At 36.1% G+C, this 26,931-nt stretch overlaps 2 protein-coding genes across 5 annotated transcripts in view; one reads left to right on the top strand and one right to left on the bottom strand.

Annotated features, from left to right (window-relative positions):
• Positions 1-17,298, top strand: part of LOC106170475 (uncharacterized) — a 23,639-nt gene extending 6,341 nt beyond the window's left edge. Inside the window, exons 7-38 of the mRNA XM_087019295.1 lie at positions 360-490; positions 813-995; positions 1,161-1,224; positions 1,437-1,567; positions 1,949-2,143; positions 2,755-2,818; positions 3,172-3,302; positions 3,578-3,772; positions 4,504-4,567; positions 5,129-5,259; positions 5,698-5,895; positions 6,340-6,403; positions 6,696-6,826; positions 7,357-7,551; positions 7,861-7,924; positions 8,176-8,306; positions 8,608-8,802; positions 9,173-9,236; positions 9,605-9,735; positions 10,031-10,225; positions 10,665-10,728; positions 11,072-11,202; positions 11,642-11,836; positions 12,607-12,670; positions 13,004-13,134; positions 13,413-13,607; positions 13,986-14,049; positions 14,515-14,645; positions 14,845-15,027; positions 15,435-15,498; positions 16,261-16,385; positions 16,688-17,298. Coding sequence (XP_086875421.1) covers positions 360-490; positions 813-995; positions 1,161-1,224; positions 1,437-1,567; positions 1,949-2,143; positions 2,755-2,818; positions 3,172-3,302; positions 3,578-3,772; positions 4,504-4,567; positions 5,129-5,259; positions 5,698-5,895; positions 6,340-6,403; positions 6,696-6,826; positions 7,357-7,551; positions 7,861-7,924; positions 8,176-8,306; positions 8,608-8,802; positions 9,173-9,236; positions 9,605-9,735; positions 10,031-10,225; positions 10,665-10,728; positions 11,072-11,202; positions 11,642-11,836; positions 12,607-12,670; positions 13,004-13,134; positions 13,413-13,607; positions 13,986-14,049; positions 14,515-14,645; positions 14,845-15,027; positions 15,435-15,498; positions 16,261-16,385; positions 16,688-16,736 — 4,053 coding nt within the window. The 3' untranslated portion in view covers positions 16,737-17,298. The remainder of the gene's footprint in view (positions 1-359; positions 491-812; positions 996-1,160; positions 1,225-1,436; positions 1,568-1,948; positions 2,144-2,754; positions 2,819-3,171; positions 3,303-3,577; positions 3,773-4,503; positions 4,568-5,128; positions 5,260-5,697; positions 5,896-6,339; positions 6,404-6,695; positions 6,827-7,356; positions 7,552-7,860; positions 7,925-8,175; positions 8,307-8,607; positions 8,803-9,172; positions 9,237-9,604; positions 9,736-10,030; positions 10,226-10,664; positions 10,729-11,071; positions 11,203-11,641; positions 11,837-12,606; positions 12,671-13,003; positions 13,135-13,412; positions 13,608-13,985; positions 14,050-14,514; positions 14,646-14,844; positions 15,028-15,434; positions 15,499-16,260; positions 16,386-16,687) is intronic.
• On the bottom strand, positions 17,281-26,931 carry LOC106170466 (UDP-N-acetylglucosamine transporter SLC35D4 homolog). Of its 4 annotated transcripts, XM_087019311.1 has the most exons (15): positions 26,757-26,931; positions 26,213-26,406; positions 25,894-25,940; positions 25,371-25,448; positions 25,034-25,057; positions 23,375-23,456; positions 23,023-23,100; positions 22,575-22,652; positions 21,746-21,849; positions 21,375-21,410; positions 20,890-20,924; positions 20,520-20,589; positions 19,962-20,052; positions 19,447-19,511; positions 17,281-19,094 (listed from the first exon to the last, which is right to left on the bottom strand). In XM_087019311.1, exons 2-15 carry the CDS (start codon positions 26,288-26,290, stop codon positions 18,956-18,958), a joined length of 1,005 nt encoding a protein of 334 aa, XP_086875437.1. In that variant the 5' UTR covers positions 26,291-26,406; positions 26,757-26,931; the 3' UTR covers positions 17,281-18,955. The 4 variants fall into 4 exon arrangements, with proteins under 4 accessions (XP_086875437.1, XP_086875439.1, XP_086875438.1 ...); XM_087019313.1 differs by lacking the exon at positions 23,023-23,100; XM_087019312.1 differs by lacking the exon at positions 25,034-25,057 and having other exon boundaries at positions 26,757-26,930.

Below are 26,931 nucleotides of genomic sequence, written 5' to 3'. Positions count from 1 at the left end.
AGAATACAGCCTAAGACCACGTTCGAATAGACACCGTCGGTCTACGTGGCTCGACCCAGCTCTTCGTTAAGTGCAATCAGCTTAACTGAATGACAGCTCCCCCTTATTTCCCACATACTCGTGTAATCACCAGCTTTTCTGTACTCCACCTAACGCCAGGAGGAGGCGTGTTAATCTGTTCAACTGATTGCATTCAGCAAGAGTCCTCGTAGAGTTGGATCGATCAAGGTGGACCGACGGTGTCATTGGGGATGAGGCCTAAGATAAGTACAACAAAAACCAGCCAAGCATTCGTGTCTTTTCCTCATTATCTTTTTTTGCTATCAATGTCTTTAATCGTATCATTTCTTTCATCATAGGCATCTTCTATTTGCCGTGCAGCCGTTCACTCCAATGCCGATCTCGCCAAGGGTGGAATCGTCACCGTCGTCGCTCAGGGAGAACAGGCTTCACTAGCTGGAACACACAGGAATGGTGTTGGTACTATGGGGTGGGTGTTTCACATATACAAATCTTTTCCTTCTTTTTTTTTTCATTACCAACCCAACGAAAGAGGGTACATTTTCAACGGCGATGGTTTGCCTGTTTGTAAATGGATATAATTTCTCAAACAGTTCTTCATAAATTTTATTGAATCGATTTTAGAGTATACAGGGTTAGAAATGATTACAAGTTTAAACTGAACTCGGGTATCCCAATATTCCCGATGGATTACATCGTCTTTCTTTTTTTTTTTGGGGGGGGGGGGGGGAGGTCTGCGCTGTTTGAGTCATTTCAAATTTTGTATAACCGAATTTGTTCTATTTGTTAAGTCATTACGGTGACATAGATCAAAGCTTCAGCATCGCGCGTTCTTCTGAGGCATGCGGAGGATGTGAGGCGTTCGAGACCTGTCAGGATCTTGGTGACGGTCAGTTTGGCTGTGTCCTGTCCTTGGACTGCAGACAGACGTGGGAGGACAGCTGTAAAGTACGCTACGGTCAGGAAAAGTGCAGGTGAGGGTTTCAGTGTAAATGACTGAATAGATAAACTCTGTTGTGCTGTTCTCAAAGGTATGCTGTCTGCGTTTGAAAATTCCCCAAAGTTATGTTTTTTTTTAAAGTTTTTTTAGTCTACATATCCTTCAAGATCAATCATCTTTCCTGATGTATTCTTTTCAGAGTATTATGCCCTGAGGGTTGTAAAAACGGAGGAGGAATTTATGGCTCTGATATCTACACAAGCGTAAGTCATTGGCCAATACATAAGATTACTGACGATTACTAACTGTTGTCAGTGTTATAAACACGTATGGGCAATACAATGTCTATTCAATAAATGTGTGCCTAATAAATTAAGAATTAAATAAAACGTTTAATTTACCATTAATTAATCAATTAATTTAGTTTAATCTCTTGGTCAATCAACTTTTTTACTGAACAAAATATATGTTCCAGAACTCGGCAGTTTGTCGTGCTGCGGCGCACGCCATTCCAGACATGAAAAATGGCGGCGTTGTCAATGTACTCAGTCAAGGACAACAACAAGGCTTCGCCGGCACCGTCAGGAACGAAATTGGTTCAGGAGCGTATGTATTGACCTTTTATTTCATCATTAATGATGTATATGCAGTGTTGTAGATCATAAGAATTGAAATTGTTATTGCCTTGCGCTTTCCGTCAAAACCATTCGCCCCATGCGTCTTTGTCCCTTTTTTGTCATTACTTTTTGAGAAATATTTAACTGAAGATTTTTTAAGTAAAAAAGTTTTGCTACAGAAATATTAAAGGGCTTATATATGTAAATGTTACATTTTAAAATAAATATTACGACGCAGTAACAAGTATTAATTATGCCCCTTTATGATATTTTTAATGATGGTGAAATTAATAGAAATAATAAATATCAATATCAGTGGTGTTGATTAAACTCTTAAATTCTCTACTCATTTTCACTCATCATAATTCAGGTATTACAAGCCGAAACCGGAGACCTTCAGTTTCGTGGAGACCACCAGCGCATGCGCAACTGCAGGCACACCCTGTGGCCCTGAACAAACCTGCCAAGATGTCGGTGACGGAAAACTGGGCTGTGTGTTGCAGCTGGACTGCAGAATATACTGGGGCATAACGTGTAAATCTCACTATGGCGACGGTCCCTGCAGGTGTGTAGGATTAAGACTAAGGACTAAGTTGTTACAGGTTAAAGATGCTCTCCACGGGATTTTTTTCGCCAAAATGAATTTTCCATTTTTTGCTTGACCCGATCCTGCACTTAGATTTGTTGTTCCAATTTAATTAAACACCTATGTTTTAAATGACTGGCTGGTCAAATAGAAAGACATCTGCCGCCACGCGCATTGCCTTGTTTGTAACGCGGCACTTTGTATAAGACAAACGTTACAAGCTGGCAATGGCTACCTGAGAATGCTGAAAAAATAATAACAGCACTAGGTGCGCTTCTGATGAACTTTTATTTAAAGGGTTTGATAGTCATAAGCGTCTAAAATAAGAAATATAAGAAGCTTTACAGAACACATATATGGCTGGGGGATTTTCAGACGCTTGAAGAGAACCCCTAAAATTTCTTTATATCAGGAAATCCCGCGGTGTGCACCTTTAAACCGCGATCTATAGTCCAGTATGAGATTTAATGTTCTCTATATTATCTATAAAGGAAAAAAAATCAACATGAGAATGTGTTTTAAATGTGACCAAGGCTATGGCCCGATGTAAAAGAAAGAAGACGTTAATAACAAAATCTGTACTTTTTCAGAGTCATTTGCCCTTCCGGATGTAAAAGCGGAGGAGGTGTATGGGGAACTGACATTTATAGCAATGTAAGTTTTTTTAAATGCTTTTAAAAATATTTTTACGTTAGGGTTCCAAATATTTAAAAATTTGCCTTTTTGGCACATGAAAGCTAGTCTAGAAAACTGGAAAAGTGCTGACCCTAGCATATGATGAGTGCTCAACAGTTTTGAGAAATCTGAGTTACAAAATCCGCCAAAGTACATTTTCATAAAAAAAAAAAATTGGTTCGTAACGTTTTGAAAAGTAAGTTACCAAATTTTTTCTTTGTGTTTTAAATTGACAAATTTTGAAAGAAAATAACCAGTAAAATTAAGGGCTTAAAAATTTAAATCAAAATTTAAAATATCATGAGAACGACATTCTCATCTGTCCTCTGTAGGTGTCCGCCGTGTGTCGTGCTGCTGTCCATGCAGTACCTGATCTCAATGAAGGAGGCGTGGTAACAGCACTTCCTCAGGGAGAACAGGTGCACTTTGCCTCCACTGTCAGAAATGAAGTGACCACAGGAAGGTTTGTATTAGTTTAGTTTAGTTGAAAATTTGAAATACCCCCTCCCTCTCTCTCTCTCTCTCTCTCTCTCTCTCTTTTGGACCCAGGCATTGTAATAGGTATCACGGGAATGGGGTCCCTGAGGGAGAGCTACTCTTTACAATACGAGGAAGTGCGGGGATATGCAATGGCTACCCATCAACACCATCTAGTTATCTATGCAAAACATAGCAATTGTTATGACCACCTTTTGCGCACCTCTATTAAACTAAAAATCATCCCTATTTTTTAAACAGGATGTTCAAGCGTTGGCCAGAAACTTTCAGCTTCGCGGAAGCCACCAGCGCTTGCAAGGAGGCCGGACTCAATTGCGAACCTCACCAAACCTGTCACGTACACGAGGATGGGAAAAAGAGCTGTGTCATGGCCGTCGACTGCTACTCCCGTTGGTCGGACACTTGCAAATTTCAGCATGGAGAGGATAACTGCAGGTAAATATCTTCGTTCAAGCAACAGCAAAACTGGTCTTTCCTTTTTAGTAATTCATTGCCCACCTTGACAATTAGTGTGTCAACCTCAGTCATGTAAAGCCTTATTCCCTAGTTAACATGTTTTAAAATCCACTCAAACGAACCAAGCATGCCACGTGAAGGTCACATGACTACCACGTGGCAGTTGCGACTACCACGTGGCAAAAGCGTTATTACAAAGTTTTTTTCTTAAGATTTCCGTGATAATCACGTGGATGAACGTCGTCCTAAACACGTTTTATTGGAAGAAGCCTTATTAAATGTTTGAAAAACTATTTCCGCTATATTTATTGCTGTGAACATTTATAAACTAAGTTCTGGAACTTGCGTAGTAATGAATTCATTTCACCAGGTTTGGATCGACTGGTCCCCTCATTTTAGAGCCATATGGGTAGGAATAGTTTCCATTGCCTCGCCTAAAAAACTCCTGACCTGTTTTTCAACGATGCATGTAGGATTTCCCATTCGCATCATAATAGCTTTTTTTATAGCCTCGGTTGCTCCAGTTCTATAGTCAAGAAAGGCGAAGTCTGTCTGATCTATCGTATCCCTAAGTCTAGTAGTTCTACCTGATGATAATATTCACACACACACACTCACACACACACACACACACACACACACATATATATATATATATATTAAATATAAAAGATATTCTCCCAGTTAAGACTGTTAATTTCTCCCTCCAGAGTTCAGTGTCCAGCTGGGTGTGTCAAAGGAGGCTCGGTCCACGGAAGTGACGTCTACACCAATGTAAGGATACGTTTTTATTTTTATGAAGATAAATATATAAATCAAGTTGAGATAGTTTGTTAAGATGCTTTTATTAATTAACACATTTTCCATTTCATTTATTAATTTCTAGAACATATTATATTGCATCGCTGCATGTTGTCTGTATATTTGCCACCTTTTACTGGAAGTACGCAGACGACGCACAGAACGTAATGTCCTTATCACAATTTTTTATTGTAATTTTTATTGCACTGCGGCATGGTGTCTGTATATTTATCAGCTTTTACTGGAATTATCACAAGGACTTTGACTGGTCACAGAGGGAAAAATCGCCTTCGTTTCAACTCTACAGTCCCAGTAATAGTATTAAAGAACCTGTATTTGTCTCCTGAACTGAATGTGTAAATACATATGTAATTTTAACCGAAAAAAAAGGAAAAGAGAAAAAAAAACAGTTATGCCTTTTCCTTTTTGATATCGCTGGTAAATGCTATTATACTAATGAAAACGCGCTTCTGTTTATTAATAATCAATAAAGAATCAGAAAAAAGAACTGTTAATTTTGTTTCCAATGTCTAGACCTCGGCAGTGTGTAGAGCAGCTGTCCATGCGATCTCAGGAATGAAAACTGGGGGCCTTGTCACGGCAACGGCTCAAGGAGGACGGCTCACTTTCCCTGGCTCTGTTAGAAACGACGTCAGTTCCGGAAAGTAAGTCATTTATTTTATATTTTATATTAATAGGTTCTACGTTCAAAATGTCTTTTATGTTTCAGGATTTTCTTTATTTCATGAATTTATATCTCATTTGCATTACATGCTGTTGATGGAAAAAGCCCGTACGTTTGGAGTTCTTCCTCTTTTTGTTGAGTACAGGTTCACGTGGAAAGAGCAACTTCTGTTTTTAAAATTCGTATTTAAAACGCCAAATGTGTGAATTTTAATAATTTGTAGCACTTAATAACAGTTCCCAAGGAGTTAGGCCAGAATGGTTTGTTATTATTGAAAATGCTGTTCCTTAGCCTTTATTGAAATATGGCCACAGGCTTTATTCCATTTTTAAATAACACTGTAATTAATTTTATTTCATCTAATTTTATAAATATATAAATGATTGAATAAATAAATAAATAAATCTTTTCTTTACAGCTTCCACAGAAAATGGGATGAATCCTTCGCTTTCGTGGAGACAACTAGCGCTTGCGCGGCTGCCGGCTTGACATGCGCCCCTCACGAGACGTGTGTTGAAATGGGAGAGAAAGAACCTCCTGTGTGCGCCATGCAGTTGGATTGTTGGGTGAAATGGGCTGATACCTGCAAACATCTTTACGGCGATAAACCTTGCCCGTAAGATGTTATTTTGATTTCAGAACATATTTTGAATTTAATACTCAAATGACATGCTTTGTTCATAAGTATAATCGAAGGTGGTTTAGTTGTATAATAGTAATACTGATTTCGAAATATTCATTTGCAGATTTTTTGATACTCTTTTTAACACGATTCCTCTTACTTCCAACTTAATCGTGTGATAAACAGTTTCCTGTATTTAACTCGACGTTAGGATGAGGCGTGTTATTCTGTTAATCCAAGGATAAAATTTCGAAATTTTGTCCATGGTTCCTCTGATTGCATTCAGCAAGAGTCCCAGAGTTTGATAGGTCTTCGTAGAACGATGGTGTCATGGCCCAAATTAGACTGAAATTCAGGCCTAAGATTTTTAGAACATATTTTCGATCTGAATTTCGCAGCAAAACTAAGATGTTGATTATGTTCGTTTCTTTCTGACAGAGTGAAATGTCCCTCAGGATGCACACGCGGCGGAGGCGTTTGGGGAACGGATGTTTATCACAATGTAAGTGGTGTTTGTTTCATTGAAAACTTAAGGCCTGTCCTACTCTATACCAGAGATCTTGTAGTTGTTGCAAAAGTGCACTTTCATTAAATTTCGTAACAATTAGAAAATATGTGACGTGGCAGATAGTTGATGTACCCCAAGTACTATTTAAATTGCTTCGAGTGTGTTTCTGGAGACGATTTTTGCGTTTGTTGCATCGATCGCACTTTGTAAATTTCTCCTTGTCGTACCGAATAAGAACAATTAAAAAAGGTAACTTTCACAATTCATTGCATTTCTTTCATTACAGAATTCTGCTGTCTGCCGTGCTGCCATACATGCAATCGCAGACATGAAAGAAGGCGGTGTTGTGACCGCACTTCCTCAAGGCGAACAACTTTATTTGTCCGGGATGGCTAAAAATGGCGTTAGCTCTGGGAGGTAGGTCGCTTTTCAGCCCCCCCTTTTCTTTCCACAAGAACGTTGCTATTAATATAATTAATTATTGCAACCTGAACATTATTGGAACTTGTGGAAAATGGCGAAAATCGCAAAAATGGCGTATTAAAGCCACTAGAATGGTAAGACGAAATAGGGTAGTTTCTGCGAGAAATTTGCCATCTATTTTTCCTTTTATGTACGATCCATCCAGATGAATAATCATCACGTTTTTTATTGCAAATACCATTTTGTTTCTGTAGAATTGGATGAAAGTATTGTTGGCTATACACTATAACCTCATAAAAACACTAAAAAATATAATACTACTCTTTTAATATTGTTGACGTGAAAACGACAGCCTCTCAGGCTATTCAGAGAATATGCCTACCGATATTTCCTTTTGTGTATGCTACTGATTTATTCATGGATGATGCCAAGATATAGACTTAAAGATAATTGTATACATAATCACTTCATTTATTAACAATCGCCATGATTTAAACTAATCTAAAATATTTATGTTTCGACAGGTTCCACAGAAGATGGCCCGAAACCTTCAGTTTTGCCGAAACCGCGAGCGCCTGTGACGCTGCCGGTATTAAGTGCGAACCTTTCCAGACCTGTGCTGAAGACAAAGACGGCAAACTGGGCTGCGCTATGCAGCTAGATTGTTATGCCAAGTGGACAGACACCTGCAAGTATCACTTCGGACAAGGAGAATGCAAGTGAGTCTGCCGTGGAACACTTTGGCACTGAGCTGTTACTAGTAACACGTACTCTCTGGCCACTTTCACAGCTTTTTACTCACTAATAGGGACTCAACTAGTTCATGGCGTCAATTTTAAACTGGTTATGAATAGATAGCATAAGAAACAACGTAAATGTATTTAGTAAAAAAAAAAAAAATCTGTGCCTCTGGTAGAAGTACCAATTTTTGTCACAACTGGCTAACCATGGCGATGTAAGTAATTTTGATTTTTAAAAAATCTATTTGATTGTTAAAATATAAAACAAATATGTTTGCTTTATTTCAGAGTGTTGTGCCAAGCAGGGTGCTCTAGAGGCGGTGGCATATATGGAGCAGATGTGTACCACAATGTGAGTTTTCTTAACCTCTGTATTTATAAGACTACATGAACTCGTACCCCACCTGTCAAAAAGTATGCCATACTTTTTTAATCTGGTAATATTTGTTCTAATTTATGCACGCATGCGTTTAAATGTTTACGCATGTTCCGCTGGTAGTCCGTTTCTCTGTCTGTTTGCCTGTCTGACTGTCTGCCCGTCTGTTGATATGCATCCATACAATAATAAGTTCTATAAAAGTGAATATTATTGTTTTTCTGTAGGGATCAGCTGTTTGCCGGGCCGCGGTGCACGCCATTGCTAGCCAGAACGAGGGCGGCGTAGTGACGGCGGTGCCCCAAGGGGCGACAAACTACCTCGCTGGCCTAGTTAGAAATGGCGCCGGCTCTGGAAGGTTCGTTTCTCTCTCTCTCTCTCTCCTCTTTGAAATAATGTATGTTTAGGTTTAATTCGGTTCTTAGTTATAAAATGAAATTGATTTTGGACAAATAATTCACCTGCTGTGCTCTTAAACGCCGGTATATCAATTCATTTCCAGGACCGTAGAATTCTCTTCAAAATAAGTTGTATCAATATTTCAATATCTATAAAGTCAATTAAAAATTTTCAATTAGCCAAGCTCTATATTTGATACCAAAAATTCGCCCACCTTCAAGATAAGTTTAATAAACGCATTTCAATTGAACCATTTCCAGAAATCACAGAGGATGGGGAGAAACCTTCCGTTTCCTGGAGACCACCAGCGCATGCGCAGAGGCTGGCCTCAAATGCGAGCCTTTCCAAACTTGCGCCGATGTCGGAGACGGAAAACTTGCCTGTGCCTTGGCAACTGATTGTTACAGTAATTGGGGCCAGATCTGTGAACATAATTTTGGAGCTGAAGCTTGCAAGTATGTCACTGCATTTTAGGACAAATTATTTACGGTTTCTCCATAGGATGTCCCCAGAATCAGGTCACATTAACTAAATACGTGCTTTCAGTGAACGTGGATTTAATGGAAATTTACGTGATTCCCGCCATTTAAACCCTTAAGTGATGAAAATCTTGATGCACTTAACATCAGTGGTATTAAAAAAGGAAAAAACAATAGCTACAAAAATAATTAAATAATAACAGATGATTATAGACACCGTAACATTTTGAAACATCAAAATATTAATTCATATCAAGTAGGCCTAAGTTGAAAAATCCATCATGGGGATCTGATTAAATTTCGTTTTTCATAAATTTTCATTTAAGTTTCATTATTTTACTTATAGGGTGATGTGCCCAGAGGGTTGTAGTCGTGGAGGAGGTGTTGTCGGCGCTGACGTTTACTTTAACGTGAGTTTTTTTGCTGTACACGCACACAAACATGAATATTAACGCTCCATACATATGCATACAGTGAAAATTTTCTTGTCACTCTCCCACACGTACACGCACATGCGCTCACACACACACACACAAAAGTGCGCACGTGTGCAAACAAAATTTATTCTTAATATTTTGTAAGATGATTAAATTTGTTACTCATAACAGAGACCAGTTGGATGATGACGCTATTTTTGTGCAGAAGTCATCGCAGTTTAACAATACAGACATGCGAAATCTATCGCATAGGAGAAATTTCAATGAATATCTAGTGAAGAGAATTCTCTGTGATCTGCTGATAAATATCGTTTCTTTAAATTTGTCATATTTACCTCCAGACCTCGTCCGTTTGCCGAGCTGCTGTCCATGCTATCTCTACCATGTCAGAAGGCGGCGTCGTAACAGCTCTGCCTCAAGGTGAACAACTCAACTTCCCAGGGATAGAGAGAAATGGCGTCGGCTCAGGCGGGTAGGTTTTATGTCTTCTTTTTAAATTTTATGCCTTTTGAAGTGAAAATGTATTGGTTTAGACTATTGCTTTATGAAGTTGGTGCAAATATTCAAACAGGGAAAAGTGTATTTTGTGGATTCACGTTTCATTAAATAGCGAAACAAACTTGAAGATATCTACATAAACAAAATTTAGAACAAGAAATCGGTCAAAATGAAGTTAAAAGTGTCATACATGAACAGATAACGAGCAAAAAAGAAGGGTAAATAGTTCACACGAAGGAAAATCAACATATTTATTTATCCATTCTCAGATATCATCGACGTTGGCCCAAGTCGTTCAGCTTTGCCGAGGCGGGCAAGGCATGCGCTGATGCTGGAATCAAGTGCGCACCCTACCAGTCCTGTGTGGAGGTTAGCGAGGGGAAGTTGGGCTGTGTGATTGCTCTGGATTGCCACGTCCGCTGGGCCGAAACCTGTAAACACCGTTTTGGAGATGAGCCGTGCAGGTGAGTTGATAGAGCACATGTCCTTCTCCAAAAAATTCTCTCTCTCTCTCTCTCTCTCTCTCTCTCTCTCTCTCTCTCTCTCTGGCCACATTCAGAACAGTGGACTAACTAGTCCGAGGGTCAAATATGAACGACCCACTTGAATACTTCCCCACGGGGAACCTGTTCAGTGTCTATTAGGGGATTAGACGGCAAGCTTTTAAGCGGGTCGCCATATTTGACCCGCGGACTAGTTAGTCCACTGTTCTGAATGCGACCTCTCTCTCTCTCAATTTATGTTATTATATTTAATTATGGGGAGTTTACTTTTCACTTTGAATCATTAACGAAAACTCCCCCCTCTTTCTAAAAGCGATTGAGAAACACGGCAATCTGTCCAGAATGCAATATTTCGATTAATTAATCTGTTTAGTTAGAATTTTTTATGTAATAATTTTAGTGTGCAGTGTCGCCCGGGTTGTGCACGTGGCGGTAGCGTCTGGGGATCTGCAATGTACCATAATGTAAGTTACAATTAACAAGTAGGACTGCCAATTTTAGAGTACCTTTTTTAATTGTCAAAGCCTATACCTAAAACTCACCACATTAAAAATATTTTTGTTATTTTTTTACACAGCCACATAAATTATCAAGAAAGTGTAGGTCTACAATAGACATGGTGTTTTTTCCTACGACGTAAACAATATTAAATCAAAAATGGGCCCAAGCACTGGCTTCCATTAGCATGAATACAAGCAAAGGCACATACATATTCTCAACCGTGTAAACAAATAGGTTTTTAGCACTGACACATTCACACATATTTTAATATGTTAATACAAACTATTTCTATTCTCTGACCTACAGCATTCCTCCGTTTGCCGGGCTGCTGTCCACAGCATAGGGAGCATCCAAAATGGCGGCGTTGTAACGGCGCTTTCTCAAGGAGAACAACTTACTTTTGCTGGCACTGTGAGGAATGGAGTTTCCTCTGGAGGGTAGGTATATTATTGCTTATAAATTACAGAGTGATTTGAGACAAAGTTTATTCAAGACCTGGGATAGATCCATGATTTCGGAAGAGGGTTTGATTTCACTCCAACTAACCATCGCCCCAAAATCTCCCCTACATCTGTACCCGAAAATAAGTCGGGTAGTCTTATGATCTTATAAAATAAAGGTAAGAAGATATAATTTTTTAAAAAGTATTACTCATATTTAAGAGCATTTATGTGCAGTTGGTTTTATCAGATCTTTACCGGATTGCACCATATTTGCCAGGAGGTTTTTTGCATAGAGAGGGGTTCGGACGGCATCACGAACAAATTAACCCTATATATTATCGTTAGAAATATTCTTTTATGACAGCCTTGATCCATTTTGTAACGTCATTGTTGTAATCAATCTGTCCTAAAAACTTTATTATTCTGTGGACAGATACCATAGGCGTCATGCAGAATCATTCAGCTTTGCCGAGGCCAATGACGCATGCGCCGCTGCCGGTATTAAGTGTGAGCCATACCAGACCTGTGTTAACGTCACTGAGGGCCAGTTGGGATGCGCTCTGGACCTTGATTGCCACGTAAAATGGGCCGACACATGTAAACATCGATTTGGGAACGACGAATGCAAGTAAGGAAAATTTTAAATAAACTTAAGAAGAACTCCGAGGTGCAGAGACCTCCGCCAAGGCACCTCATTTCTAGGATTATTTCGTGATTAAAAGGATACCAACTGTTCATTTTGGCCAAAAAATGAATTTTCCTGGTGTAAACAGCAATTTTCTCATATTTACCAGTGGTTAATGAATCCATTTCTACGTTCAAAGTTAGTCCCTGTTTTTTTTTTTTTTTTCTAAAAAGTTTTTTTTTGGTAATAATCTCTTAACAGAGACAATGGAGGTCACGTGGTCCGATGGCAAGCATATATTTCAGATTTGTTGCTACAACTGCCGTTTTTGTGGCAAAAAAGAATATATTATGTTTTTCTAGAGTTGTTTACAATATATTTATTGTGAAATATAGATCTCATACGAAAAGTTATTATCCCTTTAATCAATGAAGTCTGATCGATTGCACGTGTAGATTATCCCCATTTCAGTCCTATCCTGAAAACTTAATCAAAATCGACTCGTAGTTTTAAGGTAACTAGCAAACCAACAAATTAACAAAAGCAAAAACATAATCCACGTGGTGGAAGAAATGATGGAAAAGGAATAATGAATAAAAGAAATTAGTATTTGATAAGTATATAAAGATAATTAAGAGGAGTTCCCTTATAACTTTTAATCATCCACAAAAAAACTCCCTCTCTTTCTTAGTTTTTGGAGAAAGAGCAATTCGATCAGACTGCAATATTTCGGTTAACTCATCTATCAAATAACAATGTTTTGTGATTTTCAGGGTGCAGTGTCGGTCGGGTTGTGCACGTGGCGGTGGCGTCTGGGGTTCTGCAATGTACCATAATGTAAGTTACAATGAACAAGTAGAACTATTAATTTAAAATTACTTTTTCATTGTGGAAGTCTATACCTAGAATTCACTACATTGAAAATATTTCGTTCTTTTGTTACACACAGTCACATATCTTAACCAATGCGCCTACACTAAACAGGGTGTTTTTTTTTCTACAACGTAAGCAATGTTTAAGCAAATTTAAAAGGACTACGCGCCCGCGAACGGGCTTGCATTAGCATACACACGTGCTATGCACACATATTCGCAACCGTGTAAACGTCTAGGATTATTAACATCGTCACAATCACACATTAACACACTATTTCTATTCTTTGTCCTACAGAATTCCGCCGTTTGCCGGGCTGCTGTTCACAGCATGGGGGGCATCCAAAAAGGCGGCGTTGTAACGGCGCTTTCTCAAGGCGAACAACGTGCATTTTCTGGAACTGTGAGGAATGGAGTTTCTACTGGAGGGTAGGTGTGTGTGTGTGTGTGTGTGTGTGGGGGGGGGGGGGGGGGAGGGTCGTCCTCGCATCTACGGGCCCCCCTTCTAATAATCCTGGATCCGCCCCTGTATATTTACCAGGAGGTTTTTCGCATAGAGAGACAAAGGGAGACGGAAAGCATGAACGAACGAATGAACCTGATATCATGGTTAAATTTTTCTTCTTGACACTGACAGTCACGATCCATTTTGTAACGATCAGTGGTGTAATCAATCTGTCTTAACAACTTAATTATTCTGTGGACAGATACCATAGGCGTTATCCAGAATCATTCAGCTTTGCCGAGGCCAACGACGAATGCGCCGCTGCCGGCATTAAGTGTGAACCATACCAGACCTGTGTTAACGTCACTGAGGGACAGTTGGGATGCGCTCTGGACCTGGATTGCTACATTAAGTGGGCCGACACATGCGAACATCGATTTGGTAACGATGAGTGCAAGTAAGGAACATTTGAAATACACTTAAAAAGAAGGCACCTCAATTCTCATATTATTTCGTGATTAATCATTGAATTCTGAACTGTTCTAGGTTATCCCAGTGTAGATCGATCTCGAAAATTGAATCAATATTGGCCCATAATTTTCAGGATAACTAGCAAACCAACAAATTAACAAAGGCAAAATATAGTCCCCTTGGTGGAAAATATGATGGAAAAGGAAGTATGAATAACAAACAAATTAGTATTTGATTATGAATGAAATGGAGTTCACAAACTTGAATTGTGGATTTAACTGTTGATGACCATATGAAACCAACAAAAATCAATTAAATGTAAATTCTATCTTGAAGTAAGCAAATATTAATAATTTTTATTCAGAGTGAATTGCCGAGCAGGATGTGCGCGTGGAGGAAGCATTTGGGGAACGGACATTTACCACAATGTAAGTTATTTCACATGTGCTTCGCCAACTCTACCTTTTGTAGTACTGCTGGTAAACTTGGCTTATAAATCTGAACTTTTATGGCAACCATGCAAGGACATTGTATCAATTTAGCCCGTTTTCCATTTCACGAAGAATATTTAAAACCAAGCAGTGTGCGTAAGACCAACTTCAAAAACAAAATTAATGAATTGATAATAATATTGAAAATGATAATTTTTCTGAAAACTGGACCATCTTTGCATTAATCTCCTATGTACATCATATCAAAAGCCGTTTGCAAAATTATCAATGATTGACATTTTTTGCTGTGGTTCTGGTTTTTGATTTACGCTCACAGATAAGGCCAGACCAACTGTTATACTAATATTTCAGCCATATTATTAAATGGTTTTAAAAATGTGAAATTCATTTATGGATTGCAAAGTCAAAATGCACCTGAAATGTTTAAACTTTCACACCCAGAATTCTGCCGTCTGCCGAGCAGCAGCCCACGCCATACCGGAAGTATCCGAAGGAGGGGTAGTGACAGCGAAAGGCGAAGGCAATCAAGTCTCGTTTGCAGGAACCGTCAGAAACTCTATCACTTCACACGGGTAGGCGTTATCATATTTATTTATTTTTTTATTTTATTTATCTTGTCTCTATATTGTCTTTTATTTTTTTATTAATTTATTTGTTTTGATTTATTCAGAACTGTAATACTTACAATGAAACAACCGCCCCAATTATAAATAATTCGACTAATTACCTTAAAAAAAGATAAGAATTACATTTCATGTTGTTTATGCTCAGGTTCCACCGATCATGGCCGTCGGCATTCAGTTTCGTTGAGACCACGGCTGGTTGTGAAGGTTGTCAGTCCTTCCAGACGTGTAAAGACCTCGGTGGCGGTAACATGGGTTGTGTTTACGAGCTGGACTGCTACTCACATTGGTCAAAGACTTGTAAGCATCGTTTTGGCACAGAACCTTGCAGGTCAGTATTTTTTTTATTTCATTTTATTTTCTTCTTCGTGTTTTATTATTTTTTTATAGGGATTGCTGCATTTGTCCAGTGGGTGATTTTTTATACATTTAATTATTTTAAAAAATTGTTTTTTTTAAATTTTTTTACTGGCATCTAAGAGAAACATAAGATCATAGACAATTTACACAGAAAACAAAAGTACTGCAGAAAATGGATGTTATTTTGGTGTCAGTGACAGTAATTTTGCTTAAAATTGACATATTTCAGAAAAAAAAACTTTTGGGAGGAAAAAATTCTAAATACCCAATATCAACAAAAAAACGCCTCTTTGTCCAATAAAAAGTACTGATTTTATTTGAAATTTAAAAGAAAAAAGAATAGGTGAGATAGAGTTTAAAAACGTACTATATTTTCAGAGTCTGGTGTCGAAGTGGATGCACTCGTGGTAGCAGGGTATATGGTACCGACTTTTATGCTCCGGTAAGTTATCAAAGCAAAACATTTAATTTGATAAAAATGAAATTAAAATAAGACAGATAAATAAGTGTAAGTAGATTAAGAATTTCTATGATTTATGAGTTCTAAATGTTAGTATCTGAATGTTTTATTCAATCAATTGATCTTGTTTGTTTGGAAAAGGAACTTCAATAAAATATTGAAGTGGAAACAATACAAATGCACATTCATTTCTAACATCATTTTGGAATTTTTATTGAACTATAATGAATGTTATTATTAACAAAATACATTTTTCTGTATTCACTAATTCTGTTTCCTGTGCTCCGTTTTCAAACAAATTAAAGGGATAATAACTTTTCGTTTTGGCCAAAAATGAAATTTCCTGGAGTAAACAACAATTTTCCCATACTTACCAATGGTTAATGAATCCATTTATACATTCAACGTTACTCCCTGATTTTTTTCTATAAAGTGTTTTTTTTTTTGTTATAATCTCCTAACAGATTATAACAGTATAGCTGTCAGTGGAGGTCACGTGGTCTAAAGACAAGCTCAGATATCAGAATAATAACTATAACTGCCGTTTTTGCAGTAAAACAGAATATATTATATCTCTATGAGTTGTTAACAATGATTTTATGGTGAAATATAGATCTTATACGAAGAGTTATTATCCCTTTAAGAAATAGTATTTTGTTTTTAATGTAAATATACATACTTATGTGTTTTGTGTAATGTATATTAGAATTGGAAGAAATTTACCAAAATGCGTGTTTTTTCCAGTATTCTGGCATCTGTCCAGCTGGTCGTCATGTGAACGGGCAAGATGGTGGTCTGGTAACGTTCGTAGCTGGAGAAGAGAAATCCTCCCTTACAGGTTCAGCAAGGAATGGAATAACATCATATAAGTAAGTTCTCCCCCCCCACTCTCTCTCTCTCTTTCTCTTTACTCTAGATGGCATATACTTTATTTACCAAAATTAGTCATATTTGATAGATATTTAATGAATGACCTTTATACAAAAATAACTCTTCCTTGGAAAAACACAAAATTGGGAAAAATTCATCCCAAGCCTTGTGCGAAGAAAAAACAAAATTACAAATTTGGCCTCAGTTTTTCATACCACGGTTTTCCTCCTATATAGCATTTACACTGACAGAATTAATATTATAAACAATAGGATAACACCTTGTTTTATTGTTATTTTAGTGCCGGTGCTCAAGAAGAAACCTTCATTGTACAAGTAGTGGCGAAGTAGACACAGCACCTGTGTCTCTTTAATTGGGAATAAAACACGGCATACAGCTATTTTCCAAAGTAGATTTTTTCTGGGAATTTTAACCAAAGGGCAACTTGTTAGAAGTAATGAAATATCTTGACTGTCTTGCTCATAATTTTGAATGGAGTTCTTAGTTAGTGAGAACTTAATTGGGAAGATAACAATTCAAAGATGTAAGTTAAAGTTTCAGTGAAATTTTGGTCATTGCTTATCTTGAAGTCAATGTAAAACGGAACATTACAAAAGAAGTGCACATTAGTTATGGACAAATTCTGTCATTTTTCATTGTAGTTTTGACCTACAAGTTTTTATGGAAAATGTCTCTATTTTGAGTAAGCAAGTCAAACTTATAGTATATTTTCTTAGTATATTTTCTTCTTATGACGATGACATGCTATTATATTTTTTTCTTTTAACGACGAACTTCCTTCAGATTGTGACATTTTATGATATTATAAATAAAGTACATTTCTGCTGAAAAAAAAAACACTTTTACTGCATTACATGCTAGAAACAATAAAAGCCCTGTTGTACACTTTTATTCATCTGTTTGTCTTTTCTTATACATATGTTATCTTTCCGGGATCAAACACCACCTCATAATAATCAATGGGTGACCTTCACTTTGTTCTGCTGACCTTGACCTTGCAATCTTTGCTATCTATTGCATCCACAAAAACTGACTTTGCCAAAATTTTACAACTTTTAGCACCATCAGAAAAATGATCTAATGCAACTTAAGGATGAAAATTCTCTTTCATGTTATGTTTTTCCTCTCTTATCTACTTGAACTAAAAAGCCCAAGACAACTGACCGGTTTTTAGAAGTTTTTTGACATGCTTAGGCTCTTTATTAACTAAGTTTGCAACCAACCTAAAATTTATCCTCCAATGAGTTGAAAGCACTTCAATGAAAAATAATGTGAGATTTAATATTTTCAAATAGATGGAGAAATGTCTTGTATAGACATTTCAGCCTGTGTAACCAAACTTGCCAAATTAAAAGAACTCAAAATGTACACATGAAATTTTCAACATGTTACAAATAATATATTAACTTTTTCATCCTGGCTCTGCATTAACCTTGTCACATATGAAACAGTGTTCTGGGAAGGGAGTGTAGCATATGAATTTAATATTAAGTAAACAAAAGTCATTCAAATATAACATATATTAGTATATTTCCTATCACCAGTGTGCATAAAATGCAAATAACAAATATTCTCTACCCGCTGTGGGGTTTCTTACTTTGACTGAATAAAAATATTGTTATAAATTAAACTGTTGGATAAGACACAAATTTATCCATTTGTGTGCTAAGTAGTTGTAAACATCAATAAACTGCCTCCAGCAAAGCTCTTGGCATTCCTTCCATAATCTTACCTTTACTTTACTGATACCATCTGTACTGGTACATTTTTAAAGATTGACAACTCAATAGCCTCTCTATTAAGATTAAGAATCACCAGTTGTGAGCCTTACACTCAGTACAGCTACTTCTGACCAAACAAGAAACAAACTTGTTAAAAAATAATTTAAAAAAATTCTAGTGACTCTATATGACTTAAGGATTTGGAAATATTTTATACGTAAGCAACCAGTAAACCACTATTTGTTGTACAGCAAACATTATCTGTTTTTATATCATATTATGCATATTTTATGATTTATAATACAAGAGACTCAATGGACATATCCACCAGCACAGTTCTCCCTAAAATATTTTTTAAATTAAAATGGAAGTAGATTTTTTTTTGCACTTGAGCATTCTGTGGGAAGTATGCTCCCTGATTCCAACATTAATATTTTGTCCATATTATATGACTTTGAATGTCTTTTAATGTCATTTAGTGTGTCTCAAGAATAGTCATGTAGGAACTGGAATTTTTATAAATCTTTCCAAAGGTGTACCACTTTCTGTTTTCCCTCACTCATCCTGTGGTTTCTCTGTATCATTCTGTTTTTTTGGATTGTTCTTTTGGTAGTTCATTGCTCTAATGTTGACTTTGATTCAGGCTCACATATGTCAGGGGAATAGTACCAATCTTTAATGGCACTGTTTGTAGTAGCACTAGGTGACCTATGAGGCTCAGCGTCTTTTTGCTTGAATTTACTCAACCTTAGTATATATCACTCTCTCTCACACAACTCATAACTTCTCTCTCTCTCTCTCTCTCTCTCTCTCTGTCTCTCTCTCTCTCAGACAATGGCAGACCCTGTGGCTTCTGACACACCGTTCTGCTTGGTTTTCAGGTCACTTTCTTCCATCTCTCTTGGTATGGGGTCCAGTTGTTCTAAAAGGCTGATGGCCACGCTGGCTAGCTGGTTGGAACATACCCTTCAATGACAATACAATGCAATACAATACAATAAAGAGAACAAATTCCTTGATTTCTGGCACACTGTACACATTTTTAAAATGTCCCAAAGTCATATTTTCTAGGTCTACATATTCTGCAAAGCTACTTTTTCAATTCTGACCTTAAAAAAAAAGATAAAACCCCTAAAATAAAAGTAACAGACTTTGAAGGTTCTTTCTGAAATGTACAGGAAGCCATGGTATTTTATATGACTGGCCAGTCATTTAAGACAAAACATTTTAATTAAACACTGATGATCAAGTTTGATAAGTTATCTCTGAATTTTGGGTGCAGACACTCACAAAAATAAATTAATTAATTAACACTTACCAGAATGAGTTACTTGCCGTAATAATGAAATCAAATAAACTCAAGGACACAAGGGAAGCGGCAACCTGAAATAAAAGAAAAACTGTTCAACATTTGTTCATTTGAAGTTAAATATTGAAAGCCTTTGATCATCTCAGCTTTAACTTTATTTCCAGATATGAAACTAGAAAAGCACTCGGAGAGCGCAGACCTCCGCCAATGCAGCAAAGTCTCCACCCAATGCCGTTTCACCCTGAAATTTTCATTCTATAATGATTTAGTTTTTTGATTTTGATTATTGATTATTGATTGATTAATGATCCGCATCACCACCAAAAACTAATCATCTGTTCCTTCTGACAGTCCCAGAAAATTTCATCAAAATTGCTCCATAACTTTTTCTGTAATGTTGTTAAAAGACAGACAGACAAACTAAAGGAACCAAAAACATAACCTCCTTGGCGGATTTAATAAATAATAATTAATTTACTGGTACAAACTTAGGTATTATCTTATTGCACTGATATTCACCTCACCTTTGCGACAGCGGCCGTGGCTCTGAATGAGGTGTGGTATTCCTCTTTATATTTGATCACAATCAGGCTCAGTATCACACCAAAAACTCCACTGAAAGTGAAAGTGAAAAAAGGTCACTGAAAATGAAAGTGGGTCATTGAATTAAAGATGCAAGAAGACAGTGGGTAGGAAAAGTGTTACAAGTGAGGAAATGTGCAAATTGGCTTCATGAACTGAGATGTGTAGCAGGCTGAAACGACACAAATGGTCAATCCTCGCCTACTTGTCAATACAGATAAAACTTTAACAAACTGGTAAAAAATTGTGTTCTGAATCAGTCGATCAAAGAGACTGGTAACAATTTTAAGAGCTCTCTTATTGAATTTACAGTCAGTCTAGAAAAAAAAAGGTCCAGCAACTTTCTTTTTGACTACTGGCCCAAATGTCACTGGCTAACTGGCATGCATGGCTTACATCAATGAAGACTGGTAAAGTTGGTTGAAAAGTTAACAAAAATATAACAAAATATATTAAAGGATTTATTACAAGAACCTCTCCCAGAACCGGACCTGGCTTACCTTGACACACATCCAACGTAAAATTTATATAAGTAGAAAAATGGGAATTCCCTTGCTGCTAGGGCATCACCTAAAAACAGTAAAAGGAGAAAATGGAACAAATAAAGAATTTAAATATGTTTCCATTCCTCTACTAGAAGAATAACAAAATGCTTAATGCAAGTTAAAGGAAAGTTTGTGACTTATCCGTTTGAGTCAAGCAAAAGGCAGAGTTCATAATCTTAAAGGTGACAAATATGTACTGTAACTTGCAGTATACTTGAGCTTGAAACAGGACAAAGTGGCTGCCTGTTTGTGGTAAAAATGGTTGTTCATAGCATTTTTTTGCACTGAAAATACAATTCAGTGCAAATCTAGTGTATAAACCTACCTATGAAGTAACTTGAAGGTGCCAATATTATGAAGCTGAAATGAACAATTGAACAAAATATCAAAGGAGATCTATAAAAAGTTCAATTAGAAAGTGGGTGTTCATCCTGCCGATCAAACTTGCAGGGAACACAGAATAAGAAAATCCTTCACATTGATTGAAAATATAAAAACTAATTTAAAAGAAAATATATTATATGCCTCAGTCTATCTGTTTGTTAGAGGCAAAATACCTCAAAAAGTCCTTTGCAAATTTCGATGAAATACTCAAGAGAGATTGTTATTCTTAAAAAAGAAAAATAATTACAATTTCAAGTGTATCTGGGTCTCTCAATAGTTGTCATCCCTTTCAGTAATTGCTTCTTTTCTTGGTGATAGTTTGTGTTCTAAGAATATTCCTTACTTTATCTTATTTTCACAGACTATCATCAATAATCAATAACAGGCAACAGTTCTTCTGCAATTCAAGACACAATTCAGACTTACCTATATAAATAATTGTAATATAGTCTACCAGTATCTCTGAAAATAAAAATAAAATAAAAATACTCAATTCAAATGATAAACATCTAGCTACCATTTGATCAGGAAGAACACACTGTCAAACAATTTTGTAATTTAAAAGACTTAATGATGCTGGATGATAAATGTAAACATCCATGAACTGTCTGCAAAATATCTAGCTGAACAGAAGGTTTTTTCAAACAGATGTTGCCCCATGTTTAGATACAGAAGTCACTGCAGATATCGATACCTTTAAACAAAATGAGACAGATGTAGAAATAAGGTAGAAATATCAATGTATTGTGGGACAGCTAGGAAATAAATGGTTTGACAGAAAATGAAAAACTACCTACCCAAGCTGTATAAGATGGAAATGTTTTGTCATTTTGCTGTACATTGCAAGTGCCCCAGTGGATAATATATGTACCATCATCCACAAGTACCCCGCCTCGTGGAACTGAAAATACATAAGACTTAGTCTCTTTATAAATGCTAGTATGTTATATACTTATATCTAAATACACATTATTACAAATTAACCAATTCTATACCTAATTACATACTTGTAGTTGCTCTGTTGAAATCGCTTCAATTTATTATGAAGATTTGTTATGATTACTATTTTATTATCATTTAACAAGTAAAACTGACAGTAAGTATAACCATGTCATATCTTTTCCAGTTGGATCTGTTTCTACATTGTCTTTATTTTTTATTACGAGGCTCTTGTGATAAGAACAAAATGTAGCATACTTCTATTTTATAAATAATATATTTTTCTCAAGTGTTTACTGACACTTAAACATAACCATATTTATTTAATCTTTTCGATGGGAGAAAATTGTGCATTTTACAGATAATGCATTTTTTAAATAATAATTTCTTAAAATTAGAACATTCCTATTTAGTGGTAGCAACAAAATTAAAAGGCAGGCTACTCTATAGTTCTATTCTGTGCATTAAAAGCACCACAAATGCTGTATAGAAATATAATTATTTTTGTGCTTATAAAATTATGTATCTGAAAGTTTGATAATTTTTGCCCTTTGAAAAGACTGAGTAAGTACCATGAAAATTTAAATCAAATTTTTTGTCTACAAGTTTCAACCAATTTTCAAGTGAAAAAAAAAATCAATTTTCTCTTGTGAAACAGGACAGAATTTTTTAATTAACTCAGTGTACCTGTGGATCAGTCCAGCTGATCATAATGGAGGACCCCGCGATGTACATCAAGGACACATATCGGCCCAGGGTCACTGTCTGGAAAATATTAAAATCTTGAAATTATAATTTATTTTTGTTCCATCATCATTTGTTATCTATTTTTCTATTTTGTATCTGCACAATTCTGAAGGTGTTTCAAACAAGTTCCCAAACCCTTAAAATTTCTAAAAATCAAATGTAAGGAACAGCCTAGAATAGAACCAATCAGAATCAGCCAAATCCAAGTAGAAGTTTCTCCTATACTGTTGTAACCACAGATCTAATTGGTAACCTTAGAAGAAACATCATGTGTAACAAAATTTTACAAGTTGCTTTAACAGTGTGTGTCTGTGTGGTGTGTGTGTGTGTGTGTGTGTGTTTAAGAGAGAGAGAGGGAGGGAGGGAGGGGGGAGACTGAATGACTCACCCTTCTATGTATAATGGTGTCTGTGATAACGTGACTAAAATCTGTTAGATTATGTAAGGCTAAAAATATTGGAATGGGCTGAAAGTAAAGAAAGTATGCTGTCAGTGATGAATTTTCACCACTTTGGTATCAATATCTTAATTTATTATCTGAAATGTGTCTCAATATGCAATTACAGTGGATGAAATAATTTATTATCATGGTAAAGTGTAAAGAATAATAAAGGTAGCTGGAGATCAAGTGAATTTGATTATGAAATGATAAATAACCTTCGCTACAAAGACACAATTAAATCATGAATTAATACAATCAAAATTGAACAGCAATGAACTATATAACAAGGTTTGTTTACTATTTTTGACAGAGCCTTGGAGCCAGAATAGATGCTGATCACAAAAAGCACCAACCCAGGAGACCATTTGAGAACTTCTCTCCTGAAAATATATGGAGTGCATGGGTTTATTACAGGAACATTTTTGAGGGTACATGTACATACGTATATAAAAGACACTAAATTGGTGACCCCCAATTTTCAGATGTAAAAGAAAAAACACCTGAGACTATAATCAGCATGCTCCTGGCTGATGTTTCCAGTTAGAAGAAATAATAAAGATATAATAATTGAGTGGCTGCTTAAACTCACAGGGTATCAATGGAAATGGCAAAATAATAGTGATAACAAAAGAGGGTTTCCAGTAAGCTATCAAACCCAGGGTGAAAGACTGGCAACTTATTATTAATCACTAAAATTTTGTCCCCAATAACAAATATGTACTATACAAGTAATTATCAAAGACTTAAGTTGGGATCTTTTTCACATTACCTCTGCCTGTGTGTGTGTGTGTGTGTGTGTGTGTGTGTGTGTGTGTGTGTGTGTACAGTTAAGCATTAACTAAAATCACATGATATTGTAAATCTTTATATCTAATGTTCAAGGTCCTGAAATAAATTCCCACTACTTTTGTTAAAAGGGTATGGATACAGGTGCAGCAGGGAAAACTATGTTTAACCCCTGATTTGAAAGCACTGCTGCTGCAACTCTTTTGTTGCTAAGTTGAGATTATTATAATATTTACACCAATTTCATAATCAAACAGAATATCGAACAGTTATGGCATAAAGATAAATATCATACCCATCAAACAGTCTACTGAAAATTTGATTAACAAAACATTTAATATTTTTATTTATCTTAACATTCAAAGTCACACCATAACCACAATTTAAAAAAATAATCTCCCCTGACCACCACTTATGATAAAAAATAAATAAAATTGTTGTCAGTGCTGTATAACCAATCTGAAATTAATCCTTTTGCACACTGAAAAGAAGTTCCTCTAAGAAACTTACGCATTATATAAAACACTGAAAAATATCTACTTCAAGGAAATTTGCCCAATACCACCATTTAGAGACAACAGTTACTATACTGAAGTCACACAACAGGTGCTAGACATTTGTGTGGCAAAAATTAAATTTTTTCACCAATTCAAAAACCTACAAAATATCCAAAATTATTCTTAACATTTACCTCCTTAAACTTGTTTTTGAATTCTTAGATTTAGTTAAAATTGAAGCACTCTCAGCGTGAAGCAAATTTCACCTGGTTGGTAGGAATTAGAAATTTAGAAAATCGAAAAATGCTTTGTACCAGTAGTTTGTACCTGGGTCAATGGTTTTGGATGTGGTACACCTTGGCACTCAAGGGAAAACTGCTAAAACTACGAGGAAAATCAACTGGTCTTTTTTAAAGTCTACACACACTGTGTGCCTTGAATTTGAATACTAGCATTCAAATTTATCATGGTGAATTTCAACCCATCAAATTTAAAGATTAAATGTTTTAAATGATCAAATTCCCAAAAATCCTAGACTACATACATCTAAAAAAAATACATTTCTGTAAACCTTATTTTACCAACAAAATACCAAGTACTACTGTTTAAAAAAACTCTTTAGTAACAAGCATGTGAAAACCACTGTAAACCTGATAACATCCACCTATACTCACCGGGAAGGAGACCTTCTCAAAGTTCTTAAATTTTTTTTACAGTAGAAAGAAAATTATAATAAATCAAACTGGAAATCAAACACTAACAATTATTGTATATATAATTATTATAATTATTTTGATCACAAAAAATTACTCTCTTTACATTATATATATATATAGGGGGGACTGGGCCATCAAACATCTTGGTATAGATTACATAATAAACATGAAAATTATTTCACCAGTATTCTTAGAAGTCTGCAAGAGGGATGCAATGTCATCAATTAGATTATACTGTAAGTCCAGAAATAGACTTTAATTAAAAACTTTATCTACACACATCTATATATCTTACCTGTTCAAATCTGCTGTCCCAATATCTATTTTCAGACTGAGAAGTCTTAAGGACACTGCCCCAACCAGAGTCTGCCATCTTGCCATGCAAAAAGAAGGTCATTTTTGTAAATTGTCAAGTTAATGACATGCAATGAATGGTGGAAGAAGTATCAGATACTTAAATATGACAGATGTGACATTAACACTGCTTGCATGCCAAATACATTGTACCAGTTAAGTTAAACCTGGTCTATCAAATTGTGGAAATTTGTTCCACTAGTTCTGATTTTGGCCATCAGATTGTTTAACCCTTGAGACTCGTGTTAAGGGGCAGTAGTGGAACTTGAAAAATTAACGAGTCAAACTACATTTTGATCCACCATCTAGAGACTTTAATTATGTGAATGGTGACTTTGTGCCTCAACGGAAAGGGAAATGTAACGTACCTATCCTAAACCATAAGAAGTTGCTTGCACTTATGTGGTTATGAAAACCCCTTTTTCCATACTTTTATTATTATTTATTATTAAAAAGTAACTCACCCCTGAAATATAGTGGGATACTGAAAGGTCAACACTGACAGCACATACTGAAATAAAACAACACATAATATTTATTTAATTAATGGAAACAAAATGAATCAATTCAATCAATATTCAATTCAATTTCTTCACATGCTCAATTGTGCATATCATCATTTTTATGTTATATGGCAAAAGACAAATTGTAGATATATATGAATAGATATAAATCTTACCAGTACTAGTTTACATTGACCTAATTATTCACAATGACCTTATGATTCACCTTGACCTAATTATTCACCTTGACCAATAGTTACTATGTTTATAACACACTCACTTTGTTGACATATGTTGTAGCAGAGAACAGCACTATGTAGAGGAATAGATAGTTCCAGGACCACAGGACTGTCAACATCTGGCCAAATTACAGGTCAAGGTCAGTCAAGGTCATGCACAACAGGGTCAAGGTCTGCTTAATGGGGTCTTTGCCATGCACATTTTCCTCTTGTATTGCCACTACATTTTGCTGGCCTGGAATTGTAAACACATACAGGGCTTAATAAAAATGAAATGAAAGTAAAAGACACAATCATTTTCCGCTAAATTTAAACATATGCAGTGAAAATTATAGACTGGCCTTATCATTCACTTAGATCGCATTCACAACGAGTTGTGTCGTCCCAATGGAGGAGAGATTTAATGACTGTCCCCCCGCAGGGACGACGTGTGGGGAGGCGTGTGAGAGGCGGAGAGACTATTAAAAGATTAGGCGGTTTTTCTTTCATGTACGACCGCCATATTTTGTAAAGCCTGGCTCAACTCGTTGTGAATGCGATCTTACGCTTGTAAATTAACAGTATTACTAACCAATATAAACTTACGTTTCTAGTAACAACAGAAGTTATCATCTCGTTCAAGTTTGGGCACAGAATAAATGCACACCCTAAAAAATATCTGTGCTGTCGCCAGTCACTGTGAACAAGTCATATTATTTTTTTTATTTTGCGTGTACCGGAAGTTTAAATGTACGTCGATGTATCTTACAGGTTCTCTGAC

Source organism: Lingula anatina, chromosome 8, assembly GCF_051362555.1.
Source record: "Lingula anatina isolate TDL-2025a chromosome 8, LinAna3.0, whole genome shotgun sequence".
NCBI classification, from domain to species: Eukaryota; Metazoa; Brachiopoda; class Lingulata; order Lingulida; family Lingulidae; genus Lingula; species Lingula anatina.
The sequence above is the reverse complement of the archived record's forward strand: the minus strand, read 5'-3'. Positions and strand labels throughout refer to the sequence as shown.